General features: G+C 43.4%; 1 protein-coding gene across 1 annotated transcript; it reads right to left on the bottom strand.

The window, feature by feature from the left end:
- Nucleotides 1-52: 52 nt before the first annotated feature.
- On the bottom strand, nt 53-13,653 carry JPT1 (Jupiter microtubule associated homolog 1). Its single transcript, XM_070774105.1, has 5 exons — nt 13,466-13,653; nt 7,142-7,284; nt 6,702-6,799; nt 5,037-5,055; nt 53-320 (listed from the first exon to the last, which is right to left on the bottom strand). Exons 1-5 carry the CDS (start codon nt 13,519-13,521, stop codon nt 172-174), a joined length of 465 nt encoding a protein of 154 aa, XP_070630206.1. The 5' UTR covers nt 13,522-13,653; the 3' UTR covers nt 53-171.
- Between the last annotated feature and the right edge of the window lie 6,261 nt (nt 13,654-19,914).

The raw sequence follows: 19,914 nt of genomic DNA, 5'->3' as shown, positions 1-19,914 counted from the left end.
AGAGAACCTGTTCTTCCAAAAAATAAAAATAAAATAAAAAGACAGCAGTACATAAAGTGCTTCTTTTTTAATGAAACAAATCCAAAAGATGTACAGTCAGGCTCAAGTTGTGCAGTTCACAAGCATGGAAAAAACAAAGGAACAGAACGACAGAGTTCGGGGCAGACGGAGCTAACCCAGGACGAGGCTGGACTTGCCGCCAGGGGGGTTTCTCCGGGATGGCACAGGTGCCGGCGCCACTGGGCTGGGCACAGGGGCGGCGGGCACAGGCTTCTCCTCGCTCTGCCCCAGGCTGGCCTGCAAGTCTGTGTCCACGTTTTCTAGGAAAACAGAATGAAATTAAAACTAATAACTATTCCCAGTGAAGATGAGTCTAAGCTTTTTGGAGGGCCTTTGGAGGATGGTTCAAACCATGCCTAGAGCTATAAAGAAAAAAACAATTGGCACGTGGCCGCTATCCAGCACCAGCCACTGTTAGTGTTCTGCCGCGTGTCCCCCTAAATTACATAATACATGGCGACATAAATGTTTTCAGTGTGAATATTCCAGATGAGCTCCAGGTCCACCTCTCAACTTCTGGGTGGGTCTCCTCTCCCTACTTCCAGAGGCCCTACTACTAGTGTGCATTCCTCTAGTCCATTTATTTTACGTCAGCTTTGTGTATTTTATTTCCAGCATATCACAGGCGATCTTGTTTTTATTGTATTTAACATAATTGATATCAACTTGTACCTTTTGGAAATTTACCCCCACTTACACACATGGTCAGGTGCTTCCCTGGTGGCTCAGTGCTAAAGAATCCGCCTGCAATGCAGGAGACTCAGGTTCAGTCCCTGGGGCAAGAAGATCCCCTGGAGGAGGACATGGCAACCCACTTTACTCCAGTAATCTTGTCGGAGAAATCCCGTGGACAGAGGAGCCTGGGAGGGCTACAGACTATGGGGTCACAAGAGTCAGACATGACTGAGCAACTAAACCACATACACACGGTCACACTTCATCTTGCTCAATTCACTGCTTTCTAGTATAAATACAGTATATATGATTAATCCTCTGCTGACAGCCAAAAAGTGAAACCAGCCTGACCATTCTGAAACCGCAACGCGTGTACTCTGGAACACGGGCCCGGGGGACACGTGCTGTCGTCTTCAGTGTGAACAGAGGCTGGGCGCCTCCTGCCGGTGTCCACTCCTTCCCAGGTCCACTCTACCGCCCACGTCAGAACATCCTCTCCTCACATCTGCCCACTTCCCCCACTTGATAACCACCTCACCTTAATATCTGCTAAGTGATGGGTGAAAAAATATTATTTAATTCTGTCATGTGTTAACGTTTCCATGATTAATGAGTGAGGCTGACTTTTTAGAAACCATATAATAACCAGCAGTACAGACGTTTATTAAAGACTCCACCCCACCCACCAATGGTTAATTATCTTAATCCAGTTACTCCCATCATATCAACCCTGCCCTTTCCTCATTAAAGTCTTAAGAACCAGTGTTATTATCATCCAACACATCCAGTCCTAGATACTGCTTGACTGATTCCCAGATTGACTTGTGAAATCCTCAGTCAGCATATAGGAATCCTTAACCAGGTTGTTGCCACTGATTCAAATTCAAGAGTAATTGCAAAAGAAAAAAAATGCATTATGTTCTGCAAAAGGTAATTTTTATGAAGAGTTTAAGGCATGTCAGACTTATTTTTAATTAAAAAAAAAAGCCAGCTCTCTTCATTTCAGTGTTAAATCTTAAATTCTGTTGCATATTCTAACACCTACCTTGCAATAATCACACAGAGGCACCTTTAGTATAAAAAACTAAGATATTTATAAGAATTGGAAGAAAAACTACCTTAAGGTTTAAAGACGTTTATTTCCTCCTAGATTAGAAGTTCCAAAACCCTGGAGCAGCGAAGCAGAAATACTGGTTATGACACATGCTATGTAAGAATTTTGTAAGGACTCATATTAGACACCAACGCAAAGTACTAACTCCAAAAAAATTACTCATTAAAAAAAAAGTTCCTCATCAGACTGAACATTAAAGATCCACTTGTACTAAGTTTTCACTCAGCTGACTGAAACAGAGAAGTTCAAGGAGGAAGTCTCAGATCAGAAACATAACATCTCAGAAATATGCTACTGCTGCTTTAAACATTTCATGTATTTTTGGACTGTTTAATAGAACTGACTTCTAAGGCATATAATGTTCTATACTATTCAACTACAGGTAAAAATGTAGTACGCGCTTTCCAAGATGATAGACTCAGTTATGAACCAAAGCTTGGAGAGAAGGGGTTAGCCCTTAGCTTCCTGTTGCACAAGAGACAGGACGAAACGCATCACCACAGAGTGCCCAAGTCCTCCGACAGGCGCCCTTAAATAACCCAGGGAAGTGTGCCCAACCTACTGCAAATACAAACAAAACCCAAGAGCCCATGTTTTAAAGCCATCCAAGATAGACGAATACAGACCATGAACTCCGCCTGAACAGCGTATCAATCCAAGCTGTTTCATTTCTGCTGCGAGGACACAGCCTCCCCACTGGACAGGATCTAACTGAATTCTCCACCATCCGGGCCACCCAGCTGAGGAACCCTTCAGACAGACACCAATGTTACCCTGCAGGGTAGGTGATTTCCATAAAATGATTTTTAGATAAACAAGCTCATTCCTATCAGTCTCACGGTTGCCTTTATCATTATGAACAGAGCCGTTCTGTCTTTCACAACTGGGGAACAAGAAGCCAAAAGGGAAAAGGGAGGGAAAAAAGCACCCATGGAGACTACACAACCACGGGCCTTGGCCTAAATGCTCACTTGTCCAGTCAGAAATACTCTGGCCAGAGAAGATGGAGGCTGGCTTGTTACTTCCTTGAGTCTGTGATAAGCATAGGAATTGAGAGTAAAGGCTTTAGAAACTTTTATGGGAGTTGACAGAGATCTTTTGTCTACTGAATCCAGTAATTTAAAAGATGTTTTTGTTTTTTTAAACAAAATGATGGCTTCTGCCGTAATATACATCCTATATACTCCTTACTTGTCTGTCTTCTCTGGCATACCAGTAAGGTAACTGATCAGACAGCAACGTCAGAAGAGAAAAAAACGACTCATCTAAGGATCACAAAACTAGAACCTCTAGAAAACCCAACAGACTTGCCCGAAAACAGGTAAGGACTTCTGCCCAAGCTTCCTGGACCTTCTCCCTCTTTCTTCAACATTTCCAAAGTCCTCAGTATAGACATTCTTGTGTTTAATTATCCAAAAGATGAAGGCAGTATATCCAAGCAAGATCTGATTTAACTGAGCAGAACTGATCGGCCTTGCACTGAAGTTGCCGACAGAACTGGGGTTGATTTTTACTCACCAGACATGGTCTGAATCGTCACGCCCCTTGTCATTTTATGGCAGACGAGCTAAAAGTAGCAGCAGTCAGGAGAGAGAATAATCAGGTGCCAAACTGACGAAGGACTTGTCACACTGTACAACTTGCCTGTGCCACTCACCTGAAGGGCCTGTTACACTGAGCTGGGGGTGGGGGAGAGAACTTTTTGTTTTTTTTTCAGTTACAGCTCAAGAGTTTTATTCGGCAAACACAGAATAGTACACCCTCAAGGTGCGAAGGCAGGCCGACCCCAAAGGACAGGCTGAGAGAATTCATTATTAGCAGGACAAATAACATGTATTTTCATAACTTCAGGCTCTCACATACTGCTCTGGGCTCCCCAAATTTGTAATTCTATTCATTGATCAAAATTAGTGAATAAAGATTAGCTGCTTCTTGGGCCTCCCTGGGGGCTCAGTGGTAAAGAGGAGACAAGGCTCTGGATCCCTGGTCGGGGAAGATCCCGCACGATGTGGAACAACTAAGCCCGCGCCACAACTACTGAGCCCAAACAACAGAGCTCCAAATTGAGAGCTCACAACTATTGAGCTCCAAAACGAGAAGCCGCCGCAGCGAGCAGCCTGATCACCTCAACTAGGCGACAGTCTCCCCCTGAAACCAGACAAAAACCGTGCAGCAACCAAGACCCAGCATAGCCAAAAATAAATAAAATTATATTTTAAAAAAAGGTAACTTATTATTCTTGCTAAATAAGGTCTGACATTGGAAGTATTTCTGAATACAAAAAGCAGCTGAATCAAAAAGTCTAGATTTTTTTTTTTCTTTGAACCTCCAGAACAATCTTTTTAAATGGAACAAGCTAGACAGAAACAAAAACCAATACACCTTCAGTCCAATGAAAAGCAATCTGTCTGCGGAGGGAAAACCCAGGTAAAGTTCACAATGGTTCAGAAGATTCTCCTCCCCTCACGCCCAGCGAGAGACAACGAGACAACCGAACAGGAATTTTTGTTTTCCTGGAAGACTGACTCGCCAAATGTAATGGCAGAAAAAAGCCTTGAAGGAGTGGCTTCGTCCCAGGCCGGCTGCGTGTCACCGGGTCAACTTGAACCTGACGGCTGCAGGCCAAACACACGTAAACCCCATATCACAGGCACCAGCGATTCTCTGGCACTTGTTAAAGAAGTGCCAATAAATACTTCAAAGATTTTAAATGATTAAATGATTACAGCTCTTTTCCACTTATAATTTGATGATGTGGATGCTAACTGAAAATTTACACCTGCCCGCTAAAGTCATCATTCACAAGATCACAGGGTTACCGGTGTCTTGCTGAGTAAGCACTTCAGTAGAAAATCAAACTGTAAATTTAATGCTGAGGTCTGAGCTTGCGATGCTAGAGACGGTTACTAAGAAACTCTCACTGAGTGTAACAAATACCAACCTGATTGACATCCGTCTGTTCTGAAAGCTTTGGGAGGTTTCCAGCCTTGTTCTCGCTGCTGGCCGTGCTTGCTAGCTTCCGTTTTGCTTTCCTCTCCCCTTAGAGGATGGACGCTGGCCCCTGGGCCTCAGCCAGGTTCACTCTCCAGCCAGCCTCTTTCCCCAGGACATGACTTGAGTCAAAATTCCAGTCTATTCTAACATTTACAGAGCCAGAAACTGGCATACTTTTTTCAGACATACTCACCATGAACATCACCTTCTCCCTGGCAAAGAAAAAAGTTAAAAATTTACTTCAGATTTTAATTTGGCCACATACAAATAAAACAATCATAGTTCAGAGAAGCTACTGTCCGTCTGAAGACAGATGTCAAATTTTGTTTTGATGTAGTCAAGTTCAAGGTCAAGGTGCCCTTTACAATAAGCAGCCTTTATTCAACTTGGAACAATGCTACACAAAAATGCTACTGGACCCAAAAAAAAAAAAAAAAAAGCTACTGGATAAATTGCCCCAGTGCTAGTAACATGGTCAGAACACCAAAAACCTTAACATTGACACTGATGACCTAATATCAGTTAGCACTTCAGAGGAGCTTTTATCAGAACGGGAAACTGGTAAACCTATCTTTCCACCCGCTTTCCTTTCTTCCTAATCTAGCTGTTGAAGGGCCTTCATCAATTCCAAAGCCCTTCTACCGGTGTCCCCTCATTCAGGCGGCTGCCATCTCCATGTGCCCTGAGGTCCCCACTCGGGGACATCCCACCAGGCTTTCCAGACACACACCTGGGGCCTAGGGGCCGTGCTCAGCTGCAGACAACCAATGGTAACACTATGCTACAGCTTCCTGCTGCTGCTGCTAAGTCACTTCAGTCGTGTCCGACTCTGTGCGACCCCATACAGCCCACCAGGCTTCCCTGTCCCTGGGATTCTCCAGGCAAGAACACTGGAGTGGGTTGCCATTTCCTTCTCCAATGCATGAAAGTGAAAAGTGAAAGTGAAGTCGCTCAGTCATGTCCGACTCTAGCGACCCCATGGACTGCAGCCTGCCAGGCTCCTCCATCCATGGGATTTTCCAGGCAAGAGTACTGGAGTGGGGTGCCATTGCCTTCTCCGACAGCCTCCTGCAGTTCAGCTCAAAACAACAGGCAACACTTGCCAACAACCGAAACATCCCTGAGCTCAGATAATGCTACCATGTGTGACATACACAGCAAGTGCGAGTGATGCGGTTTCAAAAATCACTACTGAAGGATAAAGACTAACCCAACTGGTAGCAGACACACATGAACAGACCAAGGTCATGTGAACTCATTTTCCTGATCTACTCTATCAACCTTCCATCAGCAGTACAGTCAGTCCCTTCCCTAATTACCTCTCTACATAATAAAACTCCAGTGGATAAAAACCTAGTGGGAGAAAAAGTTCAGGGATGATTGGATAAATAATTTAATAGAGGCTCTTTGTCCTGGGTATTAACTCCAGGGATTGAGATCATAAGCAAAGCCTTTAGAGAGTTAGGATAGACAGATGCCCTTTGATAAACTGTCGCTGGAGTGATATTGATGATGATGGATGGGAAAGATTCATGGAAGTTACAGGAAAGTGATGACTAAGAACAATGCTTATGCCCCTGTCGGTGGCCTCCTTACCCCTGCCCCACCTCCCCACCCCTCCCCATTTATGCTGTTTTCTCTTTACTCTGTATTTCTACTTACTAATACTGTATTTTTTGATGTTATAATAAAAATTCAATAAAAATTTAGTGGTTAAGGCAAAAACAAAAAACAAACCCCAAAACTCCAATGGCAAGTCTTAGTACAGTGGAGGAAGGGCGGGGGGTGATGTGAGAATTTCATTTCTAAAGGGCATAAACCTCAAAGCCCGTCTCTCCCCCTGCATTGTTGCACTGACCTTCAGATCTAAGAAGTCTCCAGAGTTCGCTTCAGAAGAATTCCTTCTCTGGGGTCCAGATGACTCAGAATCTTCCCTGCCCCCACTAGACTTGGCACCTGAATCAAAATACACTTTCATGAGGAATACCAGGGAAAGACCTGAAGCACGCCACTATTCCCTGTGTTCGCGTCACATGACAACACGAGCCAACAGTGTCAGGGAGTGACGGCTAGTAAAATGCTAAGGGGCCACATAAGCCAGCCTGACGGCTCTCCTTGTTCTTAGCCACCACACCGACTCCCAGCATCTCCCCCGTCTTAGCCCCGTCTCTCCTCCCATGACAAGCTTTAATGGTTGTTTCCCATGATTAAGCTAGATGTTACTCAGCAGCACAAAACCAGCTGCTGTGGTCCTGCTGGGTCCACCCCTTGACTACTGATCACAGAGACTAGCAGTACCTGCCGACTTGGCCCAGGAAGGGGGATTTTCCTCAGGTGTCCCAAAGATGCTGGAGGCCATTTTGTTCCTCCTCACAGGCTGTTCTGTTGGTTCATCAAAACCTAATGAAAAATTGGATCCACCGCCAGGAGGCCGCAAAACCCTAGAAATGATGGCGAAATGTCAGTTTCAGATCAGATCAAGACGTTTCCTGGTACATGTTTTCAAACACCTTTCATTTCAGTTCCCCCACCCATTCATTCCACACCCCCACCCCCCACAAAAGAGAACTGTTAATGGGAAAATAGGAATTGATTCCAACGTGGTATAAATTCAACGATGGACCTTAAGGTGGTGAGGTTGTGCACCGCACCAGGCAGCTGAAACAGTCCTAAAGCACCAGCAGCAGGCTGGTTGGCAACCCCAAAGGGAAAAGGCCTGAGCCTATGGATCCTGTCTGCTGGGCCCAGCTGGACACATTTGCAAAGAAGTTTAGAAGCACATCTTGTTATTTATTTAAAAAAAAAGTTTCCATTTTGATTTCCAACAAAAATGTTTAAATGGAAGAAAATACATATAAAAATAAACTTGACCAATTTAGAAGCCCAAGGAAAGCTCGTTATTGTCTCTCCCGTCTCAGCATCATTCATAAGCCCTGTTTATACACGCGTACCTCACTATTCTCACTAACCGTCGTGAGTGACCAGTCACAAGGAGAGTCAATCAAGAGTTAAGTGTTAACCATGACATGCTCTACACCCATGAACCTCTAGACACCATCTATACAGCTCTTGTGTTTGACAGGGAAATACGGCACCTGCCCATTTCCAGATCTTCCGGACACAGGTTGACCAATTTGTCCCCTCCATGAAAACACTCAATTTCATTTGTCCTGTCGCTACTCAAAACATAGAAAATGGAGATGGTTTCATGGGAAGATGTCCTAACCATAGATTCAGTTCCTTTATGGTGATGGGAGTGGTCTATTTTTCTATTTCTTAAGTCATTTTGAGTAAGAAACATTTCTCTAGGAAGGTGTCCGTTTCATTCAAGTTTCCAGATAAATCCAGTTGTCATTTGTAAACTCAGCTCCTTATATTTGAAAGGATAGGAAAAATTTAACACTTTATTGTTTTTCTTTTTTTTCTTTTTCTTTTTTTTTCTTTTTTAACTTTACAATATTGTATTGGTTTTGTCATATATCAACATGACTCTGCCATAGGTATACACATGTTCCCCATCCTGAACCCTCAAATTTAACACTTTAGATAAAAATTCTCTTCTAAGTATCCCTCCAGAGGCATCCCCAAGTTGTGATTTTTGTTCCCATTCTAAATATTTTCTCATTTCCATTATTTTCTTCTTTGACCCATAAATTATTTAAAAGTACATTTGTAAATTTGCAAACATAGGTCTTTCTAGTCTGATTTCCAGCTTTTCATTATAATACAGATGGGGTCTATGTGACATGTTCCTTAATAGGTGGTTCATTTTTTAAATCTTCTGTATCTGCTTGAAAGGAACATATACTTGCCAGTGTTCTATATGTCTACTAGATAAAGCCTATTAATTGAGTTGTTCAAATCTACTGATTTTCTTTTTGTCTGCGCCGCACGGCATGTGGGATCCTAGTTCCCCACCAGAGATCAGACCTGCAGCGCCCCCAGCACACTGGAAGCACAGAATCCCAACCACTAGACCACCAAGAAAGTCCCATCAATCTACTTATTTTTACTATGTTTTATCAACTACTGAGATTCTGTTACCAACTTCTCCGACAATGGGGGATTTTGTCAAGATAAGAGTCCTAGCTCACAAAGACCACCACTGGACTATTTTATTTAGTTCAGTAGGGAGAACTGTGATGCATTAACTGGCCAGTCATTTTGATTAAAGGAACAAACCAAATATATATTCCTAACTCACTTCATTTACCACAAGAAATTCCAGCTAGGTCAAATATTTAAATTTAAAGCCTTAGACAAAAATATTGGAAGAAAACATGTACGAATCTGGTTCTAGTCATGAAGACTTTCCTTCTAAGCACAAGATGAAAGCCAGGAACCATGAAAAATGGACAGATTAAACTTGGCAGAAATACACATATTTGACAAAGGATGATAGAATCGCTTTTAAAATAATTAAAACAATCATGAGAGAAATAAAAATGGACAAAAGGTACTAACAGACAATTAAAAATATGGGTAGTCTCTAAACATTAAAAATTCAAATTCACAAGCAAATAAATGAAACCTAAAACAAAAGAGTATTTTTTTGCTTATTAAGTTGGTAAAGATGAAAAAAAAAAAAAAAAAAAAAGCCAACTTCCGGTGTGAATTGAAGTGTGAGAATATAAATCTGCACAAACTTTCTACAGACCATTTTGATAAAATGTATCAAGTGTTTAAATTTGCATCTTCTGTGAACCAGGGAGGGGGTTCTACTTCCATGTTTTCCTAAGTAGATAAGCAGACATATGTACAAGTAAACTTGCAGATGCAGGCTTGGTTAGGCCTAAGCAGAACAGAAGCAAACTGCTCAGACTTCCCCTCTCAACTGTATCTACTTCTCACCATCTTCTCCAACCCAGTCAGGCCACATTCTTCCCTGTTCCGTGAACTGTTCTGCCTTATCTCCACCTCAGAATATTTACTCCCATATTTCCTCCTGCCCAGAGCACTTTCCACCCTTTCCTCGGTGACTGTTTCAGAATCCAGCCCATTTCTTAAACCTTCTCCTCTTCCAGGAAGCCCTCCATGACCTTGAGGAATAAGCAGTAGGACACGGAGAGGAAAGAATGTTAGAGACCCTCTCTTTCTGGCCGCCAGTTCTTTCTGTAAAGGACCAGTCATTACTTTTGGCTTGTGGGTCATTAGGTTTTTTGCAGCTATTCAACTCCATAACAGCACAGAGGCAAGCCACAGGCAACACGAAGATGAATGAGGGCAGCTATGTCCCAATAAAGCTTTATTTGTGGACACAAATGTGATTTTCATGTCATTTTCATAAGTCATGAAAGATACTTCTTCTGGCCTTTTTCAGCCATTTATACTTGTAAAAATCAGGTGCCAGCTGGACTTGGCTATAGGGTGGTAGTACACTGGGCTCTGCTCTGTCTAGTTCAACAAACAGCCTCATTTTTTAAAAGAACAAAGTCAGGCCCAGAGAAGTTCTAAATGAACTGCCCAACTTTAGTTAAGTGACAGAGATGGGGCCAAACCCCAAATCCTCCCGCCCTGGCAGGCACATAAAAAGGGCTCAAAGTGAAGTAGGGGAAATCACTCAATACCATTTTCTCTTTAAACTACAAACCTATATAGTTGGTGTTCTGATTGCTTTTCGTGTTTTCTAGACTGAATATATTTCTTATATAGGTCCTGTAGCATCTTTCCCAAAATCTAATATTCATGTCTCTCCATAGTAAAATTCAGTACTCAATTTACACTAAATTAAAATGTCATTATTATTTTCCAGGGGTGGGGGTGGAGGAAATCCATTGTGTGCTTTTATAACAACATTTAAAAGCCTACTGTTTTAAGTCTCCCATATTAAATATTCACTCAGATTAAATTCATTAAATGAATTAAGAAATCATGTTCAGGCATACCTCTTATAATTTTGGGTCTGCTAATAAAATTGTTTAAATAATAATTAAAAGTATGTTACAAATTCTTAATAGTCATTCTCCATGTTAAAGTCAGAAGTGACTAGGTTTTTATCATTTGTATGTCAAATCAACAGACACTTGAAATATTATAATCAAAATTAGCTTGCTTCAGAGACTTCCCTGGAGGTTCAGCGGTTCAGGCTCCATGCATGCAGGGGCATGGGTTTGATCCCTGGTAGGGGAACTAAGATCCCCCCAAAAAATAAAATTAACTTCCTTCACTGTCATCCCCTTCATTCCCCAGAGATTAGACTGATTCTCCTTACTATCATAATTAAATTCTCATGAATTATTTCAGCCAGATGAAAATCTTCAAAATCCTAATAGGCCAGGAATTTTTTTTTTTTGACCTTAAAAAAAGAAAAAAGACACTACAATCTGATCACCAGCTCAGAAAAGAAAGTCAAAGCTCTGACCAGCCCAACTTTTTAAAGGTCTGTGTCCCTCTTGCAATAGCAGGTTCTACCTACTCCAATGACGTCAGTGTTGTGGAGCCCATTTGTAACAACGAGACATCCCCAAACAAAGGATTTGGATCATAAGAGAAATTATTTCAATTTTATTTTCTAAGATCCTGCTATTCTTCCTGAACTACGATAATGAGATCAGAATTACATATCTGAGACTCAACAAAAATGTGTCCATGAACTGCGGGTAGCAATTTTCAAAAAAGTACTCTTTTTCTTTCTTATCTCTTTAAATCCAAGAGTTCCAATATGAGCTTTGCAGATCATTCCCTACCAGACTAAATTTATAATGTGTTTATGGAACCAGGAAACTGTTACTGAAGAAAAGAAGTTTAAGACAATTAGGTGAGAAGGAAAGGTAGAAGTAAATAAAAGGACAATGCTACATAGAGTCTTAAGATAACAATATTGGAGGAAAATTGATGACAAAAGGGGGTTAAAACATTTATTTTGCAAAACCAAAAGCCAAGAAATGTCTCACATTTCAAAGCTACAAATGAAAAAACTAGTGTGAGGATTCATTTGACCTGGTTACTTAAATTCTCTATGAATTCAGCACTAAACTGCACTCAACCCCAAAGGATAAAAACCTCTGATTTTTTTAATAGAATGCTTGAGTTTTCATATTCCAATCACTACACTCTGGCCACCATAAAGCTGACCTCAGGGCACAAAATGAAAAACCAAGGTTCAGTTTGTTCCAGTGTCCTCTGGAAAAAAAAAAAAAAATCTCACTGGAAGGATGACAAGAGAAGAGGGAGTGACCAGGGTTTGCGTAGGTCTATCTACTCAAGTTCCCCTTCCTCCGAGCAGCACATTGATTTAGTTTTTAAAATCTTTCCCATTCTTTTCTACATTTGAAAAGGCAACGAAAGAGTTGAAGAAGAATGTCATTTCCAACACTACCTCCTCAGCCTCACTGCTGAGGCCTGCTTTTTGTCCCCAAGGACTCCAACCCCTGTGAGACACTGCTCTTTCACGGCTGTCTTCTTAGCCCCACAAAATGGCTCCCTTTGTGCCGCTTGCCCAGGACCCCAAGGCTGCCCACATATGACGGCGGGTCGTGATCGGTGAGGAAGAGAGGCTCAGAAAAAGTGGAATCTAAACTGCCTCCACGCCTTGGGCAGGATCCCAGAGACGCCTGTGTCCCACCTTTAAGAACAGCCTGCGTGCAATTAGCCGAGACAATGTGGACATCTTCCACCGCATCCAAAGCCTTCCACCAAGTTAGGCAAGGGCTCGGATGAGAGGCCCTCCCAGTCCACACACCGTGCCCAGGGCCCCTTGCCTGGCTGCAGTGGCATGAGTGGCCAGAAAGGCTCGGGCTGCGCAGGTGGAGATAGGACGGAAGAGACAATGGATGTCTCGGGCCCCGCCCAAGAACTGGAAACCTCCTCCATCCAGCCGGGAACCCGGGCCAGAGGTGAACTCATTTGGCAAACGTCAAAGGGGGAAGCGAAAGAGGTGGGATGCGAAGACCGAGGTCCGAAGGTTTGAGCGCAGAAAACCCACTTGGAACGACACGCTCCCCCTCCCATTCGGAGGTGGGCGCGGGAGGGGAAGGAGCAGGGGTCTTTCCTTTGTTAGCAGAGGGGAGGCACTTGGCGGAGGGTTTACGGTTGGGTCCCGAACGGGGGCAGGGATCGTGATGACCAGCCCCGCCCGAACACAAATGCCACCGGCCAGGCGGACCCGAGTGGGCAGGAGCCCGGCGGACCCGATCTCTGCGGCTGGAGGATCTGACCGCCACGCCGGGCGCGGGGCCACCCACCTGCTCCGGGGCTAGAGACACGAGCGCGTGGCCGGGGGTGGGACAATGGGGCCAGATCAAGGTGCCCCGCGGGCTACCCGCACACGAGGGGCCCAAGATCACAGCCCTGGGGCCGAGCCGGCCGCGCCGCAGAAGACAGAAAGCGAACCCTCTCAGCACGTCCCGCCTAACGAAAACCCGCTGCACGGCGAGCGCGAGCGGCCCCGGCCCTTCCCAGCCCCTTGCTTCAGGGGAGGAATGAATGGGAGAGGAGCAGGAATCGGGCGGGGCCAGCGCGTCAGGCTCGCCGGCCGCACAAAGGCGGAGCCGGTGGCCGAGCCCGGCCACTCGGCCGGGCGCGAGCGCAGCGCCCCGGGCACGTTACAGCCAACAACCGGCCGCCAGACCCGCCCGGCCCCCTGGGCAGCAGCCCTCCCGCCCCGGAAACCCCTCGCCTCACCGGGAGCTGTTCCTGCTGTTAGGGTCAACGCCCTTGAAGGTGGTGGTGGTGGTCATGGCGCCGGAGAGCGAGGTAGGCTGGCGCGGAGCGGAGCGCTGAAAGGGTCAGGTCGGAGGGGCGCAGAGGAGCTCTCCACCCCACAATCGGCGACCGCTGCAGGAGCCTCCGCCGCGGCTTGCCAGCCGGACAGCCGCTTTTATAGGGCTCGCAAGCCCCCGCCCCCACCCCGGCGGCATTGGTCGATTCAAATGACCCTGTTCACTCCTATTGGCTCCCTGGAGTGCCAAGCATCCTGCGGCGTCACGACGGGCTGAGACGGGCCCTGCTCAGCCTAAACCCGCCCCCTTCCTGATCAGGGAAGGTCTGGGGACGTTTCCCCTCCCCCACCCCCAAATCTCGGAGATGATTGGACAAAAGACAAACCTGCCCCGCGCTCCGTACAAGTTGTGCTCGTTGTCACTTAAAAAAGTTACCTTGATAGAAGGAAAATCTCACTCTGGGCTAGTTGGAAATCCCAAGTTGAGGACAGGTTTATCGTTACTATTCATTTATTTTGTCTTACTCATGGCGGGTAGCTAGGGCATGCGCCTCAAGAGAGGAAAACGACTGCTACAAACCCACGTTTACTGAATACCTACTGTGTGTCCTGCCTGGAACCTGACAGTCCCAAAGCAGCAGCACTATGAGTCAGCAACAGAAAGCACACGGGGATGATCCCTTGTAAAACGACGGGGAATTCTTCACATTTTAATATAACTATTTAGCTGTAACGCGTGGTGCACGCACTAAACCAAAATTACAGTCGTTCCGACTGGAGGGCCGGTTCTTAGGGCGGGTTAACGCCGGGCTTCGGGGAATGGCCACATCCCTGCTACTAAGGCCACGGGAGTAGTCCAGGCCTCTGCAGCTGTTTATAACCGTTAAGTCATGACTCTTCCACCTGTCTGGGTAAATCTATCCCCACAACAAATGCAGACACACTTGTAGGGCTCAGGAATGACTGTTTATAAGATCATAATAGCAAAGTCTTGGGCTACTATGAGGCGAGGCCTTCCCGGTCACGCTATTTCCTCAAGGCAGATCTCTTTATTTCCTATAAGTGAACTACATTCCTCTTTGTGTGGCCTCCTCCTTCCTGGCCATCTGTATTGGTTAACCACTCTCCTGGGTTTTCATGAAAAGCCAGAGACAAGCCCTCCTCTTCCAGAAGGCCTGGGTCGTGTTTACGTGCTTACCACGAAAGCATGAAGCATACCACTTGTTTGGATTAAAATCTCTTTCCAAAGGCTGGACCTAAAGTCCCTAAACTGTAAAAACAAACCCCTCAAAAAACTCCTCAGGCCAACCTAGTGAATATGCACCCCCTCTTCAAAAGTCACAGTTATTAATTAGGAGGTAATGGAATATGGTGGCTGTGAGCTCAGGGTCTCAAAGGAGAAATTCAGGTTTGAATCTCAAATCTTAACTTTTCTGAGCACTGTTTCATTTGCAAAACAAGGACAGACTAGTATCTAGACTCCATAGACTTGAGAAGACTGGATGAGGTTAATGGATGTAAGGTACTTGTCCTGACATATCAACATGATAGCTATTTTTATTATCAGACTTACTTGGAAATTAACCACATTTTTCTTTAAACAATCTCCAAATGGTTTTCTTTTGTTAAGTTAAATGAGGGATTTAGACTTGACTCTTAGGGTCCATTTTCGCCTAAGTTTTTGAGTTTGCACTGGCTTGCCTTATTTCCTCTGGAAACAAGAAAGCCTATGTTCTGGTTCCACTTCCTCCCAATTTAAGACACTTGTAGATCATTTATACCCTTGATCCCAGGTTTTTCATCTGTAAAATGGGTTAACAGCAGCTATTCTGTAAGATTTGGAATGAGATTAGGTACCCCATCCTGGCTGCGTAACAATAATCTATGAGCTTCTGGGGGTTTCTGGATACAAGATACAGCAGTGGATATCTGGAATAAGTTAAACAGACAGTTCTCATATACATATAGCTTGGGCTGAGAACCTTCGCTTCAAAGGTAAGGAATCAGTTCCAAGAGAATCCTTTTTAATCTAGTCTGATTTATGAAGAGTAAATTCACATAAAACAGACATCTGATTAAAGCCATCTGAGCTCTGTTTGGAACATTACTTGTATTTTAAAGTAAATACTGGCAGAAATTTCCAAAATAACTAGCCCTCCTATTTACTTGTTCACATACTTAACAATGAGTTGGTCAAAAAGCTCATTCGGATTTTTCCATAAGCTGTTTTGGAAAAACCCAAAGAATTTTTGGCCAACACAATAGTTTTGACCAATTACCGTACTTGACTTTCTGCTGCAAAATTGAGATTTGGGGTAAAAGATACGATAAGTAGCTCTGCTATAATCTTTGCTTTAGATTTTAGGTGACCAAGTTAAGTTGAAAATGGGACATTAGTCAAATTACATTTTCCCCCCAAAGATCAACACAGATCAAGATCAAAAGATGCAAAAGGATGGGACGATGTGAATATCTGCTTATAAAGTCCTGAAGGCCTATCATTATGATTTTTAAAATACACACAAGGGTCTGTATCAATACGAAATTTGCTTCAAATTCTCAGGTTAACCTAAAAATCTAAAAAAATAGAAGACACATGAAATCTTGTAACAAGGAATGATTCCACAGCTATTTCAGGACCTACAGCAGTGTTTTTAAACTTTTATGAAGCAGAATCCAAATATATAAAATAGATTAACAGAACCCTGGCTCTCTCTGCTCTCCCATCCTTGGCCACTCCCTACATGGTCCTCTCCTCTTTTTGCACAACCTCAGGGGTCCATGAAATTTTAAAATCACTGCCCTCTATGCATGTCCATTTTCACCTGCTTTTTCAATACAGTTAATAGAAGAATGAGCAGTGGCCTCCACTTCTTTTTCAGCAGTAAATACTCTTTAGCTTCCTGCAGTCCCAACTGCCACTTCCCTACTATATCCGTTTGTACCAGTCTTCCATTTTAGTTCACTTCAGGAAGCCTGGCAATCAGCTTTTGCAATGGGTCTTTTGTTTGTTGGCATCAGGTCCTAGTTTTAGTTGCAGCATGTGGGATTGAACTCAGGCCCCCTGCATCGTGATCACTAAGCCTTAGCCACTCAACCGAAGTCCCAATGGATTTTTCTGGCCACTTCACCCAGCATGCATAACTTCCACAACCAGGGATCAAACCTGTGGCCTTTGCAGTGGGAACTCAATCTTTAACCACTGGATCACCAGGTTTTTGTAAACCCAATATTCTTAGAAATTCCTTAGAACACAATCTATTGTTCTGAAGCATGTGGCAAAAAAATCTTTACTATTTAAAACATGTCAGAAAATGATTAAGGCCCTAATAAATTTTTATTTGGACAGGAATCCTGTTGCTTTTTATATTTGTTGCTGAGGGTGTGGACAGTTTTATCCAAGTATGCAATGTACAACTTAAAATAGAAAAATCTGCTAGTTGTTCTTCACTACTTGTGCCTATTACAGATAACAAGTAAATTTTCACCAAACACAAGAAATGCACTAATGTAGCATCTCTTTGGAAAAGGCAATGGCACCCCACTCCAGTACTCTTGCCTGGAAAATCCCATGGACGGAGGAGCCTGGTGGGCTGCAGTCCATGGGGTCGCTAAGAGTTGGGCACAACTGAGACTTCACTTTCACGCTTTGGAGAAGGAAATGGCAACCCACTCCAGTATTCTTGCCTGGAGAATCCCAGGGACAGGGGAGCCTGGTGGGCTGCCGTCTACGGGGTCACACAGAGTCGGACACGACTGAAGCGACTTAGCAGCAGCAGCATCTCTTCGTTCTCACACATTTGTTTGTGTCTTGAATGTTACCAGCCTTCCCATTACCAGGTAAACTGAGGTGCCCATAATTTCAACTTGTCCCTATTTATCCAAAATGCCAGAGGAAATGGGCAATCTACATAGTCTCCTTACTGGAATTTATTCCACCTAGATTCTGCAACTGGGTTTGAACCAACCTCTTAGAATAGTGTCTTTCACTGTGATCCAATACACATATATGAGGTTGAACCATATGACACTGCAGATATCTAGTTCTGATCTACATGAATAGCAATTACATGTTTGACCATACTTTCATACATACTCTTAATGTTTCCTATTCCTTATTACTAAAAGGAAATACTGTCATGTGCTTTTGAACTTGGTTGAGTGACTTAATTAACGAACAGCCCAACAAGTACAAGTTTCACTTTCATCCCCTATTGCAGCATGCCATAAGTATATCACTCATACATACATTCTGCATCCATCACTCCTAGAGCCAAATTTAGTATGCATCTGTCCATTCTTTTCTTAGCTGCATCCTCACCACACAAAAAAAGAAAAAGGCAGATCAATGCCACTGAGAGAAAAACAGCCCAAGGAGTTTAGTTTCTCTTAAAAGTCATTTGCCATTAAGTAAATCAAATGAACCAACCTAGAGGCCTCAAATATGGAAAATGGCTTTGTTATATTCTTGCCTTCTCCTTCTCCAAAGTTAAACAAAAAGGTATGCACACTCTACTAAAGTCTGACATGCCCTCTGGTCATTCTGAAATACAAAGAGGAAGAGCACAGTTCCTATTTCCCTATTTTTTTCCTCCTCCTCTCATACTAAGAGCTGAATAAGATTGTGATTTTTGTCTTCTTTCCTCAATCCCAAGTTTTCTATTTAACTAAAAAAAAAAAAAATCTAAACAATCTATCCTGTTCTAAGGTGAATTTAACCTCTTTTACAAAAGTAATTACAAAAATTACAAATATCAAGTAACTTAAAAGGTTATGCTCAGAAAATGGGAAAATTCGTAATATTCCATATTCTGTAACTTGTTGCAAAACGAGTCACATAATACTTCTTAAAACATCTAGTGCAAAGAAAACTATTACATGAAAATTCTTGGACTTTTCACAAAGGCCCTAAGGGTGTAGGAAATCCTAAAATGAGCACATACATTAAGTCACATGTCACTGCTTACAGGGAAATAACACTCCACATTCCAAATAACAGATTAAATTCCTAACCTGTTTATATACTCTGTTCTAATTATGTTCCACTATTTCCATTAGTTAACCACTACACATACCAGTCAGTACAAAACACATATATTTCTTACTAAATCCTGGACTAACCCTCAAATCATCACCCAGATAATCAAAATGTTGAAGCATCTTGTGGATGAGTCCTTTGGTTCTCAAGTATTGGAGAATTATTAAAATCTTGAGGATTGTTTTTCCTTTAAGACTGGTTAGGGCACAATTTAGTATTAAGTATTTATTCAAACACCTAAAGAGACGAAGATTATATTCAGTTTTTGAAATGAAAAGAAAATACAGGCCAATTGGTAGGGATTACGGTATTCAGTTGATGACCCAGGCAGAGAACTTACTTCATACTGAAAATAATTTTTATTTAAAATTAAACATGGAACTTCCGTGGTGGTCGTGGCTAAGATTCTGCCTTCCAATGCAGGGGACACAGGTTCGAACCATAGTCAGGGACCCAAGATCCCACATGCCATGGAGCAGCTAAGCCCAAGAGCCACACTGAGCCCTCATGCTCCAAACCCGTGCGCCAGAACTAGAGAGTCAGCACGCTGCAACTTCTGAGCCCCTCTGCCCCAACTTGAGTCTGTGCACCTCAAAGAAAGATCCTACATGATGCAACTAAGACAAATAAATACATAAAATTAAAGAGTTCAGTACATGGAAGGGATTGTTAAGACAGCTGAAACACCTCATTTAATCTTTACCATGAGGTGCTTGGCTCTCAAGAGTTGTGAGAATGCTTCTCAGTTCCATATTGCACTGAAAATATATTTCTGGGGGTAGGGTCCAGGCACTGGTATTTTTTAAAAGCTCACCAGGGGATTCTGATACAAAACCATGATCCAGTCAGTCATATTTAAAAGCAGCATCATTCCAACTCAAAAATAACCCTCTGCGGCACAGCTGGCCCTCATAGCCCCCACAAAGACCTTGCAAAAACTTTCCAAAGGGCCTCCCTCAAATCCTGGGATTCCATCATCTTACAGACCTCCTTGTGTCACAATCCCCTACACAATTACACACTGACTCAAGTCTCATCTCCTTGAACTGTTTACTTCTTCCAGTTCCATTCAACCTCACCCTCCTTAGATACAATGTAACCTAATCACCCAATTAATTCCCATGAAAACATAAAAAACAGTAAGTGAAATAACTTGATACTCTTATTTCTGAAAAGTTGCTAATACCTTTTGAGATCAAAAGCAGCTTGTATTAAGTCTTCCCAGGTGGCGCTAGAGGTTGAGAACCCACCTGCCAATGTAGGAGACACAAGAGACTGGGGTTCAATCCCTGGGTTGGGAAAATGGCTGGGGAACACAATGGCAACCCGCTCCTGTATTCTTGCCTGGAAAATCCCATGGATAGAGCCTGAAGG

Source organism: Bos indicus, chromosome 19 (assembly GCF_029378745.1).
Source record: "Bos indicus isolate NIAB-ARS_2022 breed Sahiwal x Tharparkar chromosome 19, NIAB-ARS_B.indTharparkar_mat_pri_1.0, whole genome shotgun sequence".
In the NCBI taxonomy this organism is placed as follows: Eukaryota; Metazoa; Chordata; class Mammalia; order Artiodactyla; family Bovidae; genus Bos; species Bos indicus.
The sequence above is the reverse complement of the archived record's forward strand: the minus strand, read 5'-3'. Positions and strand labels throughout refer to the sequence as shown.

What these genes read in the sequence shown, in the direction of transcription:
- JPT1 (XM_070774105.1), bottom strand. Translation starts at nt 13,521, where the DNA reads ATGACCACCACCACCACCTTCAAGGGCGTTGACCCTAACAGCAGGAAC. An exon ending in AACAGCAGGAACAGCTCCCG is followed by an intron (nt 7,285 to 13,465) that starts GTGAGGCGAGGG and finishes CATCATTTCTAG; the next exon opens with GGTTTTGCGGCCTCCTGGCG. An exon ending in TTCCTGGGCCAAGTCGGCAG is followed by an intron (nt 6,800 to 7,141) that starts GTACTGCTAGTC and finishes ATTTTGATTCAG; the next exon opens with GTGCCAAGTCTAGTGGGGGC.